This window comes from Poecilia formosa, unplaced genomic scaffold (genome assembly GCF_000485575.1).
Source record: "Poecilia formosa unplaced genomic scaffold, Poecilia_formosa-5.1.2 Scaffold132, whole genome shotgun sequence".
Lineage (NCBI taxonomy): Eukaryota > Metazoa > Chordata > Actinopteri > Cyprinodontiformes > Poeciliidae > Poecilia > Poecilia formosa.
In genome coordinates this window covers 1,450,306-1,470,900 of record NW_006800071.1, presented here as the reverse complement: position 1 = coordinate 1,470,900, position 20,595 = coordinate 1,450,306, and the positions used below count along the sequence as shown (strand labels likewise).

The following is a 20,595-nucleotide window of genomic DNA, read 5'->3' as shown; positions in this document are numbered from 1 at the left end:
TCTCAAGTTCTTTACCTTTCTTTTGAATATTTTAGACATGCTCTATGAAAAATCTGCAAATTGGCAAATTTTCCACAAATAATTTGGAGAGATATTCCACAGAAAAATCTGTGAATAGGTGAATACGTTTATACTGAACCGCGACTAAGCAGGAATCCTGTAATATTGATGTTATTCTATAAAGTTACCCTATACTAAAAAGCAGTTCCACACTATAATACCTTCTGCACCAACATTTACACCTGACAGCAGTCATCTGCTGCTCCTCTTCTGGAAACAGCCACATCCAGACAGAGGAGCTTGGATCATCACTCCTCTAAAACCCTTCTACACTTCTTCTGACGCTTTGCATTGAACTTGGCGATGTACGGTTCGGATGCAGCTGCTCCCTGTGCACTCTTCCTGAGCTTATCTGATGGCCATATGAAGCTTTGAGGTCTTTAGCGACTGACTCTGCAGAAAGTTGGTGACCTCTGCCTACTCTCCCCCTCAGCATCTTCTGACCTTTCTCTGTGATTTTATGTAGCCTTCCACTCCCCTCTGAGAGACTGTTGTTGCCATTTCCTTCGGCTGCTTTATAAAATCATTTGCAGTTGACTCTGAAATATTTAGTCACGAGGAAATTTCACAGCTGGACTTATTGCATCCTGTCATGGTAGTATATGACATTCACTGAGCTGCTTTGATTCAGTATTTCAGACATGTTTGTTGAAACATCTCTACTTGAAAGGTGCTGTAATGGCACTGAAATGATTATCGGATTAATCGTAACAGTTATTGAAATAATCATCACCTTCCTAAGATAATGGCCCAAGACATTTTTTTCTCCAAAGTGTTTTTACTTTTTGACTAAATCATCTTTTGGCAAAAAACAGATGTTGATTTGTTTTGCCAAATTCCCTTTTGACCATTATTTTAGAAAGTTGACATAATGTGTTAATCGTTTAATCATTAACTGTAGTATACAGGCTTAAAAAAGGTCCATTTGCTGAAAAATCACGACATATTCAGACTATACAAAATACATATGTACCGTATATACATTTCGCACTTAAGATAAAAAGTCCTTTGTCTGTGAAGACGCCTACCCAAAACTCCTTAAGTGACATAGTTTTAGCTTCACCCAGTTCAAATTCACTAAAGAAATTCTGTTTTGGCTTTTTAGACAATAAAATGTTGATTTTCTTATTTTAAAAAATGAATTGTTTATTTGCAGCTTTTAAAGTATTTGTAATGTGTAATTAAGCGGTTGAATGAAAAATCTGTAGAATAATTAATTACTAAAATAATCGTTAGTCGCAGCCCTATGCTGGATGTCACACACCTGTCATAATGGAAGGGACTGGAACGCCTGAGGTCAATCATTTGCACTGGTTAGTGAATGTTTTTAGAGATATGATGTACATATGGGGTAACACAAGGATGATCTGCAGCTTTTTGATTGGTGGAAGGAATTATGCTTTCAGAAAAAAAAGTGTTATCCCCTTCTCTATGGTGCATGCTTCAAGTGCAACCCACTTTACCAAAATAGAAAAAAAGAAAAATCACAATATTGGATATGAAACAAGTTAAATTTGTTTTAGCAGAATCATGCCTAAAAATGTCTCTGTATGTAATTTATGCATAATTCTTTATAAAAAAAATTCTCAACTGTATGAATAAAATTAGAGCAGTTATAATTTGGATGTCTGTGTTAAAAAAAAAACCTCCCACCTTGCTTTTACCAAAAGGCTGCTGTTCACATAGGAAGTGTACTGATAAGGTGTTTGGTGTTCTGCTCCAGCACACACCTGAGACAGTTTTGGCAGGAGCAGCTCCTCTTGCACCCACCATCATGCTTTTATAAAGTCTGTAAGGTCACACTTTAATCTCATTCGTAGTAATCCGTTAACAAAGATCCAAACTGTGAAAACAGAGCTGATGTTGCAGAGAAGTGTTAGCTATTTGCAAAGGAAAGGGCGACATTTTGCCACTCTGTGACGGAAATGTTTTCTGCTCTTGTTTGATTTTAACCAACATCATTGCAACAGAAAGTCTCATCCTGATGCCACATCCTGCCAAAGTGCACCCACAAACTCTGAAGCCATAGTTGAACAGATAAGCTTCTTCTTTTGTGACTGTTACTGTCATTTTAATTATAATAGATAAATATGTCTTAAATGGTAAAAAAAAAAAGAAAAAGAGAGAGAGAGTTTTAGTTACTGTGCCTTTTCTACATATTTTTGCCACATTAGTAAATGTAGCACAAAGTTTAAGATGTAAAATTGGATTTTTATGTGACAGACAAAAAGATGCATAGCTGGGAGATGAAAGCTAAATGATACGTGGTTTTCCAACAGTTTACACAAATAAAAATGTGTGAAGTGCATTTGTATTCAGCTTTACTGAGTTTGCACTTTGTTGAAGCATTTGTGTTGCAAGCCTAGTGTTATTTGCCACATGTCTGTACAAATACAGACTGAAATTTTGTAAGGACCCTGAGTTTTCTTTTAGCTTTTTTAGTGTATGTGGTGATTAGAGCACTTACAGGAGCAACTGGTTGCAGTGGAGTTTATTTAGGGCTACAAGAGTAAATGGGTCTCACTACAAATGCACGCCACACTTTTAAGATTTTAATTATAAACCCATTAGTTTTACACTTCAAATGTATGCAGTAAAATCGAAGTGGATAATTTTGTTGTCACAAAATATCAATCAAATACATAAATACAAGTAATTTGGTTGCAAAGTGATATCATTTATTAAATAAATATTACATACTGATACTTTTACAATAGCTTACATTATGAATTCTTTGCTGCAGTTGCTTTAATTTGTGATGAAAGACGTCACCATTTATGCAAAGGTATGTAGAAAGTGGTGTCAGTAGTGAACAGAAAACAGTTACACTTCTCATGTAAGCTACAACAATTTATGCAATTGTGTCAGATCACAAACCAGAAGATGATGCAGAGGGGAGTATTTCAAAGAACAGCCCTTCAACACTGCGCAGGTTTATAAGCACCCTCACCCATCTCATTTTAAATCAACAGTGAAACAATGTTTGAGTGCAAAAAGGTGAGCAGATCTGTTGATATTCTGCTGCAGGTCATTAACTATTAACACAGGAGCACTTTGTTAAAATCAACCTAACACAAGAGGCTGGAAGTTTTCAAGTGACAATGCTTACTGCTGCTAAAGTATTTAATGTGCCAGACTGCACATCTTTGTACTTTTTATCACAGAATAAAAATCAAATCATTTTTTTTTTTTTACTTTTTGGGAATTATGTTGAATTTCGTCCTTCATTATCTGCGCCTGCTTTATCCTGAAGCTAAGAGAAGTTTTGGCACAAATTCCTTCCCTCTCACTAACACTGCTCCTAGTTTGTGACTTCAAGATGTAAATTAGGAAACTTTGTGCTGTTAGATCTCACCTGCAGAAGCCACAATGTGTTAATGTCAGGTACGGTGTTTAGGGTGACAATTAGTCCAGGTATTTCACTTTTCTCCTCAGAACATTTAAGACAGAAATACTGAAATACTTGTCCTGTTCTTCTCATAATAGCCTAAATACTGTGTGGGTTTTTGTCCCTTTGAATGAATGTAGGCTATTGTGCAACAGGGGAAATATGTCGCTATTCCACCTGTTTGGAGCAAATCTGAGCTACAAAGTTGGAGTCAGCAGGTCAAACTTTTTAAAGATCGGTGGTCAATGCAGATTTATGAATAAAGATGGCATTGACACACCAACCGCATAAAAAAGATACATATTGTAAGATGAGCAGATCATGACATTCTCACTTAATCAAACTGTTTCTTTGACCTGTCGGCATTAGTCTGTATTCATGGTTTTTGTCTAATCTCACAATATTATTAAAGTTCAACAATTCATACAGCTTTTAAACTGGGTGACCCGATAATGTAGAACAAATTTTCATTTGGAGAAGCATTTTTTCAGACTTTTCTGGTTTTATATGGTTTTCTATGGCATTACAGAATGGAAAAAAAAATATTCATTATTGCTGAGGTATAAAACAAAGGAATAATTTCTTTTTATTAAGGGAAACATAACCGTTGTTTTGTCTTTTCACAGACAGGTTCAGTGTGTTTTTTCCATGACAAGAGCATCTGATTGATTTTTTTCATTAGAAATGGTAATGGGAGCTTTATGAGAATCCAATAGTGTTCCTGAAACAATTTCTTCAGTTTTGTTGTATTTATTTTAAGAGCATTTTCATCACTTTATTGAACAACTTAATCAACATCATTGATCCTGGGATGAGTGTCCCTTATTACTGTGGAGTATTTTACCTTTACTTGCTTTGACTATTATTGGGGCTAATGCATTACTTTTCTGTTGTCATGACTCCCATTTCATTTCAGAATCTTAAATATCTTAACAGCATTTTCACTTCATCCAGTTATATTTGTCGTATTTTAATTTTCTTCCCAAAATCTCACGTTTGAATATGTTTTAGTTTTTGTTGCCATATTTGAATGTAACATCTTTTTATCCTTTTATAGTTGGTCATGGTAGCATGCGGCTTTTACTTAACACCACAACGCTAAGTTTTGGGAGAGATTAATTAGGGGACAGAAACTAAGGAGCTAAAATACATTAACATGAAAAATAACACCAGTTCAGAAGATGAGTTAGTGTTAGTAAATGAGAACAGGTGCACATGAACTGGGAGGAAGAAAGAAAAGACTAGGAGTGCAGCGGGATGGCAGAACGGCTCCTTCTGTTGCTGTGGCCTCCCTCTCCTCTCCTCACTGGTTCTCTGGAGGTTTTCCAGAAAGCCCCGCTGCACTTAATAAAGGCCAGTCAAGCGCCAGGCAAGGCTCCAAGACCTGCTATTTTTCTGCACTTCCTTAAAACCCCGACTGGAGTTCTGAAAGAGCGAGTGGAGATAAAAGAGGCGTGGATGCAGAATGAAAACGGGGGATTGGAGGTGCTTCACAGACTGTTCATTATACTTCAGATTAGAAAATATTATTTTAGTAGTTGAGTGTCTATTGATTATTCTGATGATAAATCGAATAATCTGCAGTAGCTACTTAAGCTCGTAAAAGATTACATGAAAGAGAAAACGCTGTAAGTAAACTATTCAGTTCCGTTTTTTAACAAGAACACATTTTATTGATCAAAATACAATAACATTCAAACAGCCATTTTAGTCTCAGGCTTTGAGTAGAAAAAAGTATTTTAAAGTGCAAAAACAACAAAAAGGTTAAACATTTCACATTAACTTTTAAAATTAAAAAAAGTTTAAAATGAGGAAATAGCAAACACAATCTTTTATGTCACACAATTTCAGCCTAAAGTTTGAAGTATGAAAGAGTTTTGTTATAAAACAGATATTTCTAATCTGCTGGTTTTTTTCATGCCATTACTTTTCTTCATAAGTAAGTTCAACAAGCAACAAAATGGAGCTAAAATATATTAAGCAAAAACTAGAAAGAAGGAAAGAAAGTTACATTATTAAGCATGCAGACAGCAAAGCCAGAGGTCTGGAAGTGTTTTAAACTGGTACCAGTTTACTATTATTATTATTACTTTTAATTTTAATTTAATTTATTTATTTTGAACAGACATAAACTGAAAACAAGAAAAATTAAAACAAATTATCATGCCCTGCTTTCCTTCCCTCTCCATTTTTTCCGTAGCAAGCTGCTAATAGCACGTAGCATTCATCAACAGCTCATTGGTGGAAGTGAGAGTGTTGTGCAACCCAAAAAACATCCGGCTGGAACACAGTGAGCTAATTTAGTAAAATTTAACAAGACATTTTAATACTTGAGGTACTCGAATAATTTGCCAAATCGTTCCAGCCCTTCTTGTGATTTCAAATTTAGTCATCATAAAACTGTGAAATATGAGGGATTAAGATGAGGATCATAATCATCCTGCGATGGTCCAAAGCCCGCATGACGAAGTGTCCGTACTGGAGAGGAGTTTGGCTTGGTTCCACTGCAGGCATTGTAGGAAGCCCTTGTTCAAATGTGATAGTTGGACGTTGTTTACAGAGGAGGTGTCAAAACCCGTCAGCTGAGGAAGCTCTACAGAGTCAGGGCTGGTGTGTGTGCCTTTGGGCAGGCTTGTAAAAGTACATTTGTATGCTACATAAGGTGAACGAGCAAAACACAAAGAGGAAAAGTGGGATAAAGAGAAAAGAGACAAGGGCTGTTATTTCTCTGTGACCTTGGCTAAGGTTTCACTGAGCCTGCGGTGTCTTATGACCCTATTTGGATTTGGTACAAAAGCAGTGGCCTGTTCAAACCAGTTAAGCTCCTCATCTCCTCACAAACACAGAGGGTCTGCATTTAAAGTATTCTCTTTATTCATTTGGTTTGTTCATGTGCTTGAATTTGTGCTTTTTACTAATCAGGCTAAGAGCAGGTGGGTCAGGTGTTCAGGCACTTTACTGGACTCAACAGAGCTTTGATCATCACGCTTTCACTGCTAACCACAGCTGATCTTATCTTTTACATGCATTAAACTGCAGCCTTGTTCCGTTTGCTTCAGGTGCACATACAGTCTGAAGGTCAAAGGTTTACATCCAGTCATCTTCACCATGAATGTTGCATTAATTGCTTTTAACAGTTTGTTTGAACCGTTCTTTCTCCTGAGTGGAATAATAATGCAACATGAAGCTGATTTAACCTCTAAAAACAATAGTTTTAGTTGTGCTTGAAGGTGTAAATTTTTGAGCAGCTTAATTTCTTTATTGGTAATGATTTGGTCCACAGTGATTTAAAACTGGCTTCCCAGAGGCGAACCATTCAGGTGTTTCTCAGCATCCCAACCAACATCCTTTCTGCTAAGGAAATTTTGTTTGATTCAGTTAAATTTGAAAATAATATTTATCCCAAAGGGAAATAAAATGTTGTTGTTACTCATGTCATCAAAGTATCTAAAATAGTTTTTGCAGACGGTGATGATGTGGGCAGGAAGCCACTGACTGAATGACAGGAAAAAAGACGATATTTCACAGTGAAATGTCCTGGATGACACCATTGGTTATTAGCAAACACTGCTAATCCATCTCATTTGCTTTTGCCACTCCACTTTAAATCTATCTGGTCGTCTGGTTAGATTGCCAGGCAGAGAGACGTAGGAGTTTGGGACATGATCGATGTAAGAACTTCCTCCTCTTTGAACTTCCTCCTTCTCTCTGTGCTCTGCATCCTCAAAACGTCCTTTTAGACTCCTCTGGGATTCTGGGGTCGTAGTTCAGGTATTATTTGAGCTTTTGAGATGCTAACTAGCTGCTCCCGGTTGTAAAAAAAAAAAAAAAAGTAGAAAGAAACACTTTGTTGCCACAGTTACGCATCATAACAACTGTCGGAGTAAAAAAATAAGAGTAAAAATCCATCCAGCTCACAGCATCCAAAACCAAAGGGAAAAATTGTCCAAAAAAGCAATGGCTCTACCAAAAATAACACATTAAAGTCTACACAAAGAAGAAATCAGAGCTCCCACTATGAGCCGCACAGTTCTGGAGTTCAGCATAAAGCTTTGCCAAATAACATCACATCCAATTAACTTGTAGTTCAGATGGCTTTTCCATCTTGTGTAAATATAAAATTCTCTTTATTAGATCTACACTGTGGTTTTTTGCGCTTTTATTGTTTTGAGTGATCAATCCAAATGAGTGCTGTCAAACAAATCCTTTTTATTCTGATAGATAGAAACCACCAGCGGCAGTCAATCCTAATCACATACTAAAAGTTAAAAGGCCCCGGCCCTGTCCCATTAAGACACCCTGCAACTTTGATCACCGCTTATTGAAAGAAATCATTAAAAACCCAAAATTAATGGCCTTTATGCCCATTATGGAAACCAGTAAGCAATCCACTGGACCTGAAGGAATGTTGATAAATAAGAGCTGCAGCCTTGTTGAAGGGGTAATGCAGAAACAAAAATCCATTTGATACTAAATTATACAAATGCCCTATTTTTGGACCACATGTGGAGAAACCGTGTGAAGGCCAGGCCATTTTCAAAGCAAGGTCCATTTGGGTCAGTGGGAGACAAACAAAAGGTCTGAATGTGGCCCTCAGTTTTAGCACGTTCTCATCATGTCAGCCATGAAATGTAGCGCAGGACTCCCAGCCTCCACGGAGGAGAACAATCTGTTTTTCTATCGGCTCTCAGCTCCATGTACGTTAGGCCTGGAGGTGTCTGTGTGTTAAAGAAACAGTGAAAAGGATAACACAGCGAGGGAAGAAGGCAGCAGAGCACACATCTTCACAGTTACAGTGTTTTATCCTCTGAGACTTGCAATTCAAACACGTCCTTTCAGTTGTGTTATTTTGTAATTTTTTTCTTCAAGCAGTTTTAGTTCACCCGAGGTTCACGGGATACTTACAAGTACAGAAGAATATAATCCAATTTAACACTGTCTGTGACTGGATGTGTGTGTGTTGGGGTCGGTTCTTTCAACCCATTAGAGCTGAGAATAGTGCAGTCTGCTGTGCAAAAACACAACTGCCACGGGTTTGTAGGTTTCAATTTGAGCGTTTGTCTCGGTGCGTTGTGTTTACTTCCTGTCGCATCTTGGTGGACGGTTTCAGTTTTCAGCCAACATGTGAACATATGTGGGTCTCATATGAGAAGCTGAATATGTGTCAGACTCCAACCCTCGAGAGCAGGTGTCCCACAGTTTTCAGATGTGTCTCTGCTTCAACACCTGAATCAAATAATGAGGTCATTAGCAGGACTCCGGAGAACTTGGCTGCATGCCGATGAGGCAATCCAGTGTTTTGACCAGCAGGGGCTAATGCTGCATTCCAGTTACCTCGGAAATCGGAACGCTGGGTGTGACAACAGACTGAGCTAACAACATTCCAATTAATAAGTCAGGATTTCAACTTGGCCTGTCATGATAACACATTTTGCTGGACAATAAATTACCCCAGAAGTTATTGCGATAAACAATAATATTGTTGTTTTGAGGTAATTTATAAGTGGGGATCACATTCTGAAAGATCAATAAGTTTTTAATTCTTATGAACATTTAACACATTTAAAATATTCATAATAGATTAACAAAACAAGAGAAAGAACAAATCAAGTGAATGATGAAGTCTCTGTAAACAAAATATATATTTTAAATGTAAAATAATCTGCCAGTGAATCTAGCACTTTTTCATCAATATTAAGTAGTTGACTTAAAATAAGCTGATATATCTTACTGAAAAGTTGCTCTGTTCTTACTTCAAAAGTACTAAGATATTCACACTAGAAGCTAGACCAAGAAACTTGGTAAAATTCTGTGTTTTTGCAGTGAATTTGTCCTGTTTTAAAGCTGATTAAATGTAAGTAAATCTTTTTGCACTGAGCTAATAACCTTAGAGTGAAGGTTGCAGATGTTTGTTCACTAACTGAGCCTAAGTTCAAAAAGATTTACAGTTAGATTTACATAATTGTTTTCTGAGAACTTTCAATGAATGAATTTGTTCATAAACGTAAAGTGGAGAACTAATTACCGCTGGAAATGGTGCATGTGATTATAGCGAGTTGCTAAAATGGCTTAAATCACCAACAGAGAGAAAATGCCCCTCAAATCAGTCTTGTGTGTGGGAGTTGACGCCTAATTCACCAAGCACCTCTAATTACCCTTTACGCAGTTCCACATCCCGTCATTAAAGGAGCACACTGGTGGCTGCATATGTCTTGGCCCGTTTTCTGCAAATCGTGTTAAGCGATTGCTTGCCAGCCAATTCTAAGCTGTATCAAGCTTACTCCATGTTGTTTAAAATTTGGATTTTCAACTGTGAATGTTTTCTTGTTTTGTATTTTGAAGACATCTTCAGGAGCTGAGGGTTGAAGCAGTGGGTCTCTCCAAACTCTAAATGTCTGAATTTGTGAAGTTTTTAACCTGTTCTATGAAGGGAAACAGATTAAAATAATACTCAAGTGTTTTTGAAGATTCAGTTGAAAAAAGAATATGTTTCCGTTTATTACAGAAATGAAAATTTACTGAGATGTTGGAGAAGCTCGGGTTCAGCTCGTCTGCATCGTTGGGTTTAATTTCTCCTATCATCTTGTGCGCAGATGGGCTCTCGATGGGGTTTAGGTCAGGCCAGTTTGCTGGCAAATCAAACACAGTGATACTTTGGTCATTAAAGCAGGTACTGGTACTTCTGGCAGCCGGTCCCAAGTCCTGCTGGAGAATGACGTCTGAATGCCCATTAACCTCAACAGCAGAGGGAGGAATGATGTGCTCCAGAGTTACCTTTAGACCTGAGACTTGAGAAAACACAGTGGATGACTGGCTCCCCATGTCATCACTGACTGCAAACTTCACACTGAACCTCAGTCAACTTGGATTCTTTTTTACACGCTGAGATCAGCTTCCAGTGAATATATTATTGGCTGTGCCCTGCCCTTTTTTGACAGTATTTGTTGTACCAGAGGTGACAGGTAAAAATATCAAATGTCTGTTTTTTTGACCAAACAATTTTTTAAAAATATAATTATTTTAGCTATTTGATAAAAAAGAAATTCTGACACATGTCAAACAACAACATACAGATGAAAACGTTTTTATTATTAGAATGCTACAGTATGAAAGTGTTTTTTTTTTTGTTTGTTTGTTTTTTTTTGCTAAGTCCAAATGATATTTCTATTCCAGTTCCCAAAGAGGGTCTGAAGAACCAGGCTGCATTCGAGGAGATGAGGGTTAATTACATCAAGGAGCTGCGACGTTCAGTGGGAAAGGCGACCAACAACTCCGGCCAAACCTGGCAGCGCTTCTTCCAGCTCACCAAGCTGCTGGACGCCATGCATGATGTAAGTTCCCCTGACCCGGTCCACTCTGCGCACGCTTCCCTGCAAAGCCCCTCTTTTCTGAACTGCTGCCACTTTGGGCTTCTGCTCTTAGAGGAAAAGTTGAGTAAAATGGCAACATAGTGGATTCTGGTTAATGCTTTAGTTAGCGGTTCAATAGCATTGTGTGGTTTGCAGTGAGGATAATTGCATCCCTGAGGGGAGAGTGGGGAGTTATTTTGGAAGAGGCAGTGCCACGCTGTATTGGTGAACGGAACAGAGGAGGATCGATACCGGCTTTCGGTTTATTGGATCAGGGCGCTGAGGTGTCACTGTGTCTATGCACGGGGTCGGCTGGTGCAAAAGCAAAGCCTGGAGGTGAAGATCAGCAAGCGGGAAGTCATAAAGATAACTGACCAGAATTAATTCAGCCTTATGATTAAGTAATTGGGGTTTTGCTGACAGAATGACCTTTCTCTCAGGGAGAGCTGGGTAGAGAGAGAAAAAAAAAAAAAACATGCTGCCCCCAAGTGGTCAGCACAATAGAGCAATAAAGGAAATTTAACCTGAACGGAGAGAAATGTAATAAAATGTTCCTGTTTTCAGATGAAGACAAGAAGCTGTCCTGCAACAGTGTTCAGACCATTTAAATTTCCCCCATTTTGTCAACTTACTGGGATTTTATGTGACGGACAAAAACAAGATAGTGCATAAACGAGGAATCAAGAAACAATCCATAAACTATAATTTCCTTTCTTTTAACAAAAGAAAACATCTGACTTTTTTCTTTAGCCAAACTGAGTCAACATTTAGGAAAACCAGATTTTGCTGTAACTACAGCTGGAAGTCCCATCCCTACCTGCCTTGCTCATCTAATTCAGAATCATTGTCCTGCTGAAAGGTCAAAACCATGCCCATGGCATGATACTGCCACCTCCATGTTTCACTGTAAGGACTGTACACTGTAAAATCATAGAATCTCACCAAGTATTTTTGGGGTAGTCTCTACTTATATATCTTATTGCGCATAAAATACAACAAAACTAACTTGCAAGTAACTTTTCAGCAAGATATAGGAGCTTGTTTTAAGTCAGTAATTTCTTAATATTGTTGAAAAAGTATCAGTTCCATTGGTAGATTATTTCACTTTTAACATGAGACAATTTGCTTAAGTGAGATAATTCACCAAGTGGGACTAGAACTTTTTTTTAAATTAATATAAAAAATTATTGACTTGAGGCAATCTCCTACTTATTGCTAAAGTAACTTGTAAGTTAACTTTGTCTTATTTCAAGTGTACTAAAATATTTGCAGTGGAAACTTGACAAAACTATGTGGAAAGATTTTGTGTTTTTGCAGTGTATATGATGTGTAGTCTGAGTTTCTGTCTCTCGGTTTCTGTGAGATGTTCAAAGTTTGGATATTGTTTTATAACCTAACTCTGCTTTAAACTTCTACACAACTTTCCTCCTGACCTGCCCGCTGTGTTACTTGCCCTCATGCTGCTGTTTGTTTACTAATGCTCTCTAACGCAGAACAGCTGGATTCATGCTGAGGTGAAATTACACACAGGCAGAGTTTTAAATCCTAAAGACAATCAGTTGTTCTGCATTTGATTTAGGGATGTTAGAGGACAGAGGGGTGTCAGGACCAGATTAAGAGAATTGTCTGTACATTACAAGAGTGAAATCATAATATTATGAGAATAAACTCATACTATTAGCAAAATAAAGATAGGATTTTGTCAGAAGAAAAGCATAAAAGTATAAGAATAAAATAGTTTTAAGGTGAAAAATAGAATTATCACAATGTGACGTGACGTACTTGGCAAGTCCATCTTGTTATCTCTATCTCTTCGATGTATGCTCAACCATTTAAAATCATGATGGTAACAGTAATTTAATGCTTATATCTATTTCCTAACTGGTAAAACTGATTCCAAAGCAAAACTTTACAAACATTCATCATTTATATTTTTAATCATTTTTCATGTAGAAGATCTCAGAAAATTAAAACTTCACTCTCTTAATATTCAAACTGTGTTTTGGTGATATGACTGTATATTCCTATTATTGTGACTTTATTCTCGTGTTATTTTGACTTTGTTATCATAAGACTTTATTTTTGTAATATAACTTTATTCTCATAATCATAGCAATGCATGCCACACATTTTCATTTGTATAAGAGATTTGAAAAATGTACATAATTCTCTGCATTTGTGTTAAATTTATAACAAACTTTTTGGTTGTGAAATGTAAAAAAAAAGTCTAAGCAGTAATAAGATCTTTGCAAGGCCAGTTTATGAAAGTGGGATCTGTTGTCATTAAGTTGTGTGTTTGTGATGTGCAGCTCGTTGGGAACTTGCTGGACTTCTGCTTCTACACCTTTCGTGAGTCGCAGGCCCTGAAGGTGGAGTTCCCCGAAATGTTGGTTGAGATCATCAGTGACCAGATACCAAAGGTGGAGTCAGGCCTTACTCACACTATCTACTTCCACAAGAAGTGACTCGCTGCAAAGCCGGAACAGGAGTGGCATTAAGAACCGGGAAAGAAAGAGGAAAACGAGGTTCAGGGAAGGGAACATGTGCTAGAAAGGCCTGATGTGTCGGCCCCTCACCCTGCCGCCCCTGAGGCGGCGTCCTCGCCTCGGATCGCTGTCGAGCGGAGTGGTGAGGAGAAGGATTTGACCCTGCAGTCACCATAAGCATCTTAGAGCTGTGAATAGTTTGAGACATCGAGCACGACATGACAAGATTGACTTTTGACAAACCTGACGAAAACATCCTGATGTACACCCATGCAACCCTGCCCCAAAGATGAAAACAGTATTCTGTGGAGATAAAGCCATAAATCACCTAGAATATATTCACACAGGAGTAGATGGAAAATTAACACACTTACATGCCTTCCCGTAAATGCCCTCCACCTGCACTATATTGAGATTCCCTTACAAATCCACTGATTTTTTTTTTTTTAATTGCAATTAAATCTAGCTTATGCAGTCTTAAAAAGAATAATCACACTTGGAAATATCCTGCTTAGACTAGTAAATTAGCTTTGCGTGTAGCAGCAAAGGACTTCATGTGGAGGCTGCAGGTCTCTGTGAAGGTAACCCAAGGGCTATACAGGTATCATCATAAGCTAAACGACGACATCAAATCTAACAAGTCCAAGTTCGGTTCACAAGTCTGCATCGTGACGGCCATTAATGACATCGACACACACACACAAGTTTAAATACGTGTAGTGAAACAATCAAGACTCTTATGCAAAAGTCCAAAGCTTGAGCTGTTTTGAAATGAATATATCTCTCAAGTGTGAAGAAAGCTTGCACATGAAACTCCCGTGACTATTTCAGAGACATTGTGTTATATATTGATGCAACACGTTACCTTTTCTGCAAAAAAATAAAAAAAAAGTTAAAAAAAATGTTGCAGGATGAAATAATGCATTTACAGAAACAATTTCAGTAAGAGTCGACTGATAATGGATTTGACTGAGGTGAATCTATAGTAATAGCTGTCATTTGTGTTATCTCCAGAGCAGCTGTCCAAATGTCTGTTTTTACCCGCAATGAAGCTAAACCAGCCCTTTGTGAACCAACACTTATCTACTCTTCCCAGAGACAATAAAAAGCATTTTATAGAAGGATTCGTTTTTTTTGACAAGCCAGTCATTTTACATGAAGGTGCTTCATTTCTACAAAGCGAGGCAAGACGTAACATGTACAGTAACAAATAGACAGCCCAGACACTAAAATATATATGGACTCAAAGTCTGAACACACATACTCTGTAAAGTTTATAGTATCCAACGTGGAGCATTACTCTGCTTACAGCTAACACATCAATACCGAGCGAGTTTGTACAGGTATTAACACCGTTCTCCTCAGTTGATGTACAGAAGATGTTTTAAGGTACGTGTTGATGAAGAACAGATTATTCTGCTGAAATGGTCAGTTTTCTCAATGTAGATTCCTCTTTTTTTCCTCCTATATTTGGGCCAAGTTGTATTACTTTCACTACGGTCTTCTGGACCATTTAATAGTCTCACACCCCACTGGTTTCTGGACGGTTGTGAAAAACTACAATGATGCTACTGAAAAGCGACAGAGAAGATAACAAGTGTGTGGGGAGGCGTGATTCTTATCCAGTTATTGTGCCCTGTAAGTGTGTATTTACATGTGTGTATGAAGTTTGTGTGCAGTTTTTTTTTTTTTTTATCTCTCTCTCGGAAAGCATGTGAATAGTTTATCTGCTCTTTCAGTGTGGGTTATTATGCACATGTCATAGATTTTAGCCACATCCTGTTTCCACATTTAGATTTGCACAGAGGAGGAACAATGTGAAATGAGGCATTAGCGCAGCTAGCAGGGATTGTTTGTTTCTTTAAGCGACTCTGATAACAGAGGGAGGAATTTCTGCATGGTCACCCAGCCTAAAGTCAGACAGCATAATATTAGCCACCTAGCCTGGTGCTGGTGTGCTACATTAGAGCACCAGCACCTCTCAAAGCCGGCCCAAGGCTTAAGCAAACTAAGCAGCCCCCAATATCAGCGACTGAATTCACTAACAGGATGCACCGACCATCAGCTGAGTTTTAACTTGACAGGACATAATCAGGAAACTAAAACAACAGATCATTTTTGGGTCAGCAAACATGCTGTGCCCAAACCTTCTGGGCTGCGCTAGCTACAACACCCTTTGGTGTGGAAGTTTGTACTGAGGGAAGAAAACTCAACATTAGTAAATTGTAGTAGTCTAAAGAAGCACAACGGGCATTTTAAATGTTTGGAAATTATTTGGGTATCTCTCAAAAGACTAGAAACATTGTCAAATGAGTATACTTAAAAAAAAATCTTTCTTTTTGATGCTCCATGTCTTTTGAGGTTGGAAGGCAGCTTTGCCATCACCCTAATCTCTAGCTCCCTCCTCTATCAGATTCATGTTTGGACTTTGGCTGGGCCACTTCAAAATGTTTCTTATGCTTCAGTTAGAAAAAATATAGGTATCATTGAAATGTTTCACTTTAAAGGTATGAATGTCAATAATGTTAGGCATAATTCTAATTTAAATGAGTAATTTAAACAGATAACAGAAAGACTGACTGTTGTAGCCAAGTTGCTCTGATTTATTATCCTTTGTAGCTTTCAGCCTCTATCATGGAACATGGTGTGTTTTGGAAATGTTGGCTTTTGAAAAAGTCCACATTTTATCGAATACACATGGAAGCTGTTGTTACAAAGCAAACTGATAATCATACAGTTAGGCTAAAATTAAATCTGTATCTTAAAAATCAGTTTTAGGGCAACTCCCCTCTCAACTACTGAGGTGGTTCCTTTGCTCTTAAGGTAAATAATGAATGAGTGCTGATTAAATTTATCCAAGAGAAATTAAAATCAGCTAAAATTGTATCTGGAGGGTCAGAGCTTCACAAAAATATGAAATTGGCCACAAAAATCTGATGGGTGCATCTCTACTTGAACTAAAAATGTTAATTCTAATTTATTTTGACATATGAATATGTTATATCAAAATAACAAACTTTGATACTTTTGAAGAGTATGACTGAAGTCACCATAGTTCAGTCATTTCTCCTGCTTGTGTCTGTGTGAGAATCCCCTTTCATCAACACTGTAGCTGTAAATAAATAAATAACGATGAACCTTCACTAAATGCAGGATTCTGGCTGCCTAACCAAATGAAGATGTCAGACAAATTAATTTGGGGCCCCAAATTAAATTCTGCTTCTGGCCCCATATAATCTTGGGTCGGGTCTGGAACCGTTCCACCAGACTTTTCGCTCTCTTCTGAGTTGAAGTTCATTTTCATGCAAACAGAAGCCAGAATTAATTTGTCTTTGGAGGTGTAGGAAATATAGTTTTAATGACGGGGATCAGAAAAGGGAGAGGGTTGTGTATTTTATTTCTTATTATTGTCAAATTGGGAGATCAGAAGTGGATGTGTCAAATTTTGTCATCCTGATGGATTTTTTTTCTCCATAAATTATGAGAAAAAATATACTGGGTAAGAACGTGGGGCCAACTTCTCCTCTTTCATTATACTCTACAGAAATATTATTTCAATGTTTTTTTTTCTCCACTGCAATAATTTTCAGCACCTTTCCAGAAAGGCTTCATTTAATTCTTTATTTTTCCCCTTTTTGTTGTCCTTTTTAAAGAATAAAAAATGTCTAACAGTTCATAGAATGAATGGGAAAGTATTTTTGAGAGAATTATATTTTGCAGGAAAACAATATTTAAGTACTTTGTCTAAAAATGATATCCTTTTTGTAAAACAAAATGTTATTGCATGCTTTTTGATGAGATGTTTACATGTACTTAAAAAAAGGGAAACTTGTGCCTTTTTATCTCACCTGATTTACAGTTTTACAGTATATATTGTAAATAATAAGGCAAGTCTTTATGTTGAGTGTAGTATAAAACATTTCTACTTTAACCATCTTGTTAAACAGTTGAAAAAAATATGTTTCCCACTTGCCATGTTCTGTTTGTTGGCTCGCAGAGTAAGGGTTGGCACAGTGAAATGAATGTATCATATATTGTGAGAGACTTATGGAGCATACTACCTGAATGTTAGAGAGAGTACATTTATTATCTACTCACTGAGGACATTTTTTATTTTGCTTTTTTTTTATTTTCTTCATTATTGTTTCCTTAAACAAATAAAAAAAAAAAATCAAAAGCACTTTTTAAAAATTTTTGTAACAAGCTGTATTAAGAAAGGGATCCTCTTTCCTGTTGAGGGGATATCGTAACCATGGTGACAAAGTTGACAAGCACTATAATAATAAAAACCAAGGAGTCACATACTGTTGGAACTGGGACATGTTAAAGGAAGGTAGATCCAGGATGTTGAATCTTCTGCAACCTCTCCAAGTGAGACTGGATGTCTCATTATGAGCTCTGAGTAAAAAACAACTATAATATGAATGTTTCCAGTTATAAAATAAATTTTATGTTTGGTACCATTGTGTTCACAAAACTATATTCACACTGTAAATTAGGCTACTTGAAACTGTGAAAGGGAAAACTGATTTTTTTTTTTAATGTGGTGTTCTGTGGAGTTATAGTTAGTATCTACCTGCAGCAGAAAGTAATCTGAATAATCTTTGTTGGGAGAAACCTAAGCTAATTTCTTAAGTAAAGACAATCTGAAAGTGGATTGAAAAACATTTTTTAAGGAACATATAGATTTCAAATGACCATGTAATGTTTTCAAGAAACAACTTTTTACTGACTGAGTGATGGATGCTTCACAAAATGAGATTTGAACATAACCAGTTCTTTTAAACACAGGCAGGAAGTGTCTAACTTTACAAAACACTTAAAGAAGATGTCATCCAATTTGAACCAAATATTGTTCATGTTTATATGAATACAGTAAAATTAATTTTGCCATAATTTCATTGAAATTTAAAAATACAATGCAAAGCAAAATTATAAAACAACCATTAAAATGTCAAATACAATAATGTGAAGCGATTCATTTTTATATCTGGCTTTTATTAAGCCACATTTATTTGAAGCTGCAAAGCATGGCAAACATAACTTCAAACCATTTCACTCTGCTGGGTAAAACACAGAATCACAAGTTCCTGTGTGACATAATTCCCAGATATTCTTGCATTGCTTGTAGAGTACTTTAGAAATCATTTCATTTATATGTTTTGCATCAAACATGGATGCTGAGATGTCAAACTATGTAATTGAATAACAGGTAAAAAGTTTTGATTGCTCCTGACTGTTTTCTAAATTTGTTTACCCCAAACTGTGAAAACTAGACAGTTGTGGTTCAATACAAATACTTGAACATCTCAGAGTAAACAACCATTTTAAAGCACAAAGACTGGAGCAGAAATTCAGTCTGGACTAGCCATTAGCAGGACTCTTTCATGGGAACTTCTGTTTCCCCAAACTGAGATCGTTCTGAAAGCTTTCAGCAGGTAACATACTGACTAATGACAAATCCACAAAATCCACACTTCAGATTTTTCCCAAACTATTTCTTTAAATTTTTTACTGCCAAACTATGAGCTACAAGCAGTAGGGGGATTAAAGTGTGACAGCAAAGAATTGAACCGGGAACATGGGAAGTGTTGGAAATAAGTGAGCATATAAATCTGTCTGTGCTCAAGTTGCATTGTTCGTAATTCAATATTTCCAACTGTCACTTTAACAAAGTGAGAGAAAAGAAAATCTTCTGCAAGTAAGTGCAATTCTCTGTCAGCAGACGGACCTGTGAGCTGTATTGACACTCTCATCCAACTTCCAGCAAAAAGTAAACAAGAATATTCACAACTGTCAAACTAGTTCCAAGAGAGGGAAGCTGATTAATGTACAGTTTATTTTTTGGTCATCAGTCATTACCTACTGCCAGCTATAAAACTTTCCCAAAACTCCAGGGAGCTGCATTGTCTTCTGAACAGTCCTCTTCTAAATTCACTCCTTTTTTGGCTTGTTTGTCTCACGATTAGTCTAACTGCTGTTCCTGACACTATTGCGTCATTGTGTGTATGGAGTCATGTCATTGCCATTTTTCAGAGTTGTGAATCGGGTGTAGACAGTCTAAGCCATATCTCCACGGCCATGGCAGTGCATTATTTATTAATAAATATATAAATATATATATAAAAATATACAGAAATGCTTTTTTCCAGATCCAAAAATACCTTTTTACTCAGTACAAGTTTTCTTAGCAAACATACAGTGAACCTCCTTCACCAAACCTCCTTCAGCATTTTTTGAAACCAGATACTACTGTATATCTTAATGCAGATATTGCCATACTTGTGTTTGCAGAAATATTGCAAGATTCTAATAAAACCATTACACTGACTGATTGATGTGATCTGATTATTTGTGTTGTGTAGTTTATTTTAGAAAACAGAAACCTACAGACTACCCAACGGTCATATTCAATAAATAAGAAAACATTTGAAAAGTTCACTTATTTCAGTAATCTAATTAACTCAGCAAAGCACATTACATGATTTAATTAATTCAATGTAAAGCCTTTATTTCTGTTAATTGTGATTTTCTGCTTACAGCTCATGAAAACATGACATTTGGGATTAGAGTATTACATCAGACCAATAAAAAACAAAAAAAAATACTGAAGTTTGGGCTTAATAAAAAGTATTTTTAATTTCTTTAAAGGTTATTTTCAAAACATCTAACAAATGAGCCTCATACAAACATATTTATTGAATATGACTGATAAGCTTTCACTGACCACAAATCTTAGGTTGTTGTTCAAGTCAAAGTAAATCCTTAACTATGCAGGTGAAAAAGCATGAAGATGATTTTAACTTGTTGGTTGTTTTCTCAAAAGGTTTTTGCTCATTGTCTGTCAATGTATGTTCTTATAAAAATATGATTTTCCTTATTCAAACTCTGATGTCACATGTAGATATCTAAGAAAACAAATACATTTTTATGCGTTTTGGCCTTTCAAACGATTATAGAAACCCTGACAAAAGTGGAGATTTGAGAAAATATGGGTAAATTGGGATTTAGGGTCCCGTGCATTAAAGTCTGTGACCAACAATGCGCTAATATATCCCCATACTTGCTTTGACATGACTCTCAATCGACAGAAGTGTTGTGTTTTACTAACTTCATATGCTAATATGGTAATATGGTACTTACACGTAGTTCAAGCTATGTGTCTGTACACACAAACGAACCTCCTAGCGCCATGTTTAATTCCTAACAAGAAGTCGTAGTTGTTTTGAAGCAATCTAATGGGGTATATGCCACGAGAGGTGGTGACGTGTTTCCATTTGAATTTATGACACATAGATTGGTTCCGGGTCCT

General features: G+C 36.8%; 1 protein-coding gene across 1 annotated transcript in view; it reads left to right on the top strand.

Moving 5' to 3' along the window:
- The window catches only part of nr3c2 (nuclear receptor subfamily 3, group C, member 2), a 108,778-nt gene extending 89,164 nt beyond the window's left edge, over positions 1-19,614 (top strand). Inside the window, exons 8-9 of the mRNA XM_007562003.2 lie at positions 10,622-10,779; positions 13,107-19,614. Of these exons, the coding sequence (XP_007562065.1) occupies positions 10,622-10,779; positions 13,107-13,262 (314 nt within the window). The 3' untranslated portion in view covers positions 13,263-19,614. The remainder of the gene's footprint in view (positions 1-10,621; positions 10,780-13,106) is intronic.
- Positions 19,615-20,595: the final 981 nt, after the last annotated feature.